The 1,007-nt window shown below is 46.9% G+C and overlaps 1 protein-coding gene across 1 annotated transcript; it reads right to left on the bottom strand.

Moving 5' to 3' along the window:
* Positions 1 to 6: 6 nt before the first annotated feature.
* LOC113617290 (protocadherin alpha-11-like) lies at positions 7 to 1,002 on the bottom strand (the record flags this gene model as incomplete). The annotated part of the gene is made up of 1 exon (XM_027100512.1): positions 7 to 1,002. A coding segment is annotated over one exon (996 nt), but the record flags the coding sequence as incomplete, so codon positions are not given.
* Between the last annotated feature and the right edge of the window lie 5 nt (positions 1,003 to 1,007).

Here is a 1,007-nt window from a genome sequence, read left to right as displayed (position 1 = left end):
CACGGACACGCTGGCTGTGGCCGACAGGGAAGGCGAGCCCCCGTCCCGCGCTGTAACCACCAGTTTATAGACAGACATGCTCTCGCGGTCCAGGGCGCTGTCCAGCACTAGTGAGTAATAGTTCTTGAACGTGGACATGATCTTGAAGGGGACGTTGGGCGTTAGAGAACAGATCACCTGTCCGTTGGCACCAGAGTCGCGATCAGATACACTGATCAGCGCAATGACCGTGCTTGGCTGAGTGTCCTCCCGCACTGGAAGAGACAGGGAAGTCACAGTGACTTCAGGGGCGTTATCATTGGCATCTAAGATTTCGACCCAGACTGTACAGTGACCTGCCATTGGGGGATTCCCCTTATCTGTAGCCTGTACATCAATTTCATAAACCTTGTTTTCTTCATAGTCTAAAGTTCCATTGACCCTTACTTCTCCACTGTTTTCATGTAGTGTAAATAAACGTTTTCCATTGGGCTTAATCGACATCAAGGAGTATGTCACCTCCCCGTTGACTCCTTCATCTTGATCTGTGGCGTTTAACTTTATCACAAGAGTTTCTTTAGCTGCGTTTTCCATCAATCTCACCTTGTATTCTGATTGTTCAAATTCCGGATCATTGTCGTTAATATCCAAGACGCGGACGAAGAGATGAACAGTGCCAGTGAGCTCCGGTTTCCCGCCGTCTGCAGCCGTTAATAGTAAATTAAGTTCCGCAGTTTTCTCTCTATCCAGAGACTTCTTTAATGTAAGTGACAGCCTTTTAGTCTGCTTACTATTTGTTGGTAATTCTAAAGAAAAGTGCTCATTTTGACTTAGTCTGTAGGTCAATTGAGCATTCTCTCCAATATCCGCATCAGAAGCTCCCTCTAGAGGAAAATGAGAGTCAGGTTGCTTAGATTCAGAAATCAGCAGCTTTTGTTCTCTGAGAGAGAACACCGGTGGATTATCGTTAATATCCTTTACTTCCACCTCCACATGGAACACCTGCAGCGGCCGGTCCACGATCACCT

The sequence above is a fragment of the Aethalodelphis obliquidens genome, unplaced genomic scaffold, assembly GCF_003676395.1.
Source record: "Aethalodelphis obliquidens isolate GAN/ISIS:26980383/991018 unplaced genomic scaffold, ASM367639v1 scaffold5380, whole genome shotgun sequence".
Lineage (NCBI taxonomy): Eukaryota > Metazoa > Chordata > Mammalia > Artiodactyla > Delphinidae > Aethalodelphis > Aethalodelphis obliquidens.
This window is presented reverse-complemented; position numbering and strand designations above follow the sequence as displayed.